At 41.1% G+C, this 1,611-nt stretch overlaps 1 protein-coding gene across 1 annotated transcript in view; it reads right to left on the bottom strand.

The window, feature by feature from the left end:
• The window catches only part of ARPC1A (actin related protein 2/3 complex, subunit 1A, 41kDa), a 43,184-nt gene that overhangs the window by 21,972 nt on the left and 19,601 nt on the right, over nt 1–1,611 (bottom strand). Inside the window, exon 4 of the mRNA XM_011943951.1 lies at nt 95–317. Coding sequence (XP_011799341.1) covers nt 95–317 — 223 coding nt within the window. The remainder of the gene's footprint in view (nt 1–94; nt 318–1,611) is intronic.

The raw sequence follows: 1,611 nt of genomic DNA, 5'->3' as shown, positions 1-1,611 counted from the left end.
GCATGATCCTGCTGCCAGCAAAACGTTGTTGGGATGCCAATCCAAGCTGAGGACTGTGGAGCGAATCGGCTTTTTAATGTGCTTGCTCACCCACCAGTCATTTTCAGACTCAAAGTAACAAACAGAAATGAGTCGTGCTCCACTTCCCACAGCAAATTTGTTCTCTAGGGGGGACCACTTCACAAAAGTAGCTGCGCGATTAATTCTCAGGATCACCAGGGTTGGCTTCCAGACACCATCTTTCTGACTCCAGACGTAGGCGTTGCGGTCTGCTCCACAAGTGACGATGCGGTCGCTCTTGGGAGCCCAGTCAATACCTGCAAGTGAGATGTGGGTCACTTGCTTTGCCCAGTCAATGACAAACAACTGCAGCATAGGCAGGTGGGTGGCACTGGCATGCCAGGATGAGATGTGGTCTTGGGACCTTCCTCCCAGGCACCTCCTTCTCCCCATCTATGTCCTGATCACCGCCTCAAGGAAAGGCAAGGATGCTTCTCTGCAAAGCATCTGGGACTCAGGATTATCTATGAGGTCATGTAGAACAGAGCTGTTTTATAATTACAGACTTTACAAAACTAAATGGGGGCATTCTTTCGACCCAGAAAATTCACACATTTCTAAGACTTCTAAAGATCTGAAGGTTCATTACTTTTTTCTTTCCTCTTTATTAGATTTTTGTGTGTGAAAATAACTGTATTCATTCATGAACAGACCTCATTCCATGATATTAACCAACAGTCTGCTACATGGCATTCAACTAAAACAGCATACAGTGTAAATAAAAATAATCTTTAGTGTAAAGGAGGAAATATATATTGTGATTCATCATATATTTTTCTGAAAGTCGCTGTCAGTTGAACCATATTGAAAACCTTTTCTACATGATGCAGGTCCTGTAAAATCCTTGATTATCTTTGCATCTAAACCAGGAAGATACCTAAATGTGTATCTGAATGTAAGGTTTACTTTTCTTATTTGATGAGACTTTACTTATCTGGTACCTCTGTGAAGAATCCCAAAGTCAAGGTCAGTTTCTTATATACCAAGAGCAAAATTTACCAGGACTCATTTAACATTTACTGATGAGGTATTTTCTTTGCTTTTGTTTTTTTTTTTTTTTCTGAGATGGAGTTTTGCTCTTGTAGCCTAGGCTGGAGTACAATGGCGCGATCTCAGCTCACTGCAACCTCCACCTCCCAGATTCAAGTGATTCTCCTGCCTCAGCCTCCCGAGTAGCTGGGATTACAGGTGGATGCCACCACGCTCAGCTAATTTTTGTGTTTTTAGTAGAGAGGGGTTTCACCATATTGACCAGGCTGGTCTCAAACTCCTGACTTCAGGCGATCTGCCCGCCTTGGCCTCCCAAAGTGCTGGGATTACAGATGTGAGCCACTGCACCCGGCCTTGATGAGTTATTTTCTAGAAATATAATTTCACATTAAAAAGTACAGAAATATTACTAATAAATATTTATTACAGATCTCTCTCTAAAAATTAATACTTAGCATTCTTGATATGTATATGGAAAAAAGACAAATATAAATCCAAGGCTCAATTACCCATAAGTCATAGTGACTTTAGTATGAGGAGTTTAATTTATTCATTCATTTA

The sequence above is a fragment of the Colobus angolensis genome, unplaced genomic scaffold, assembly GCF_000951035.1.
Source record: "Colobus angolensis palliatus isolate OR3802 unplaced genomic scaffold, Cang.pa_1.0 Scaffold222, whole genome shotgun sequence".
NCBI lineage: Eukaryota > Metazoa > Chordata > Mammalia > Primates > Cercopithecidae > Colobus > Colobus angolensis.
Note: the sequence above shows the minus strand (reverse complement) of the source record. Positions and strands in the feature narration are given on the sequence as shown.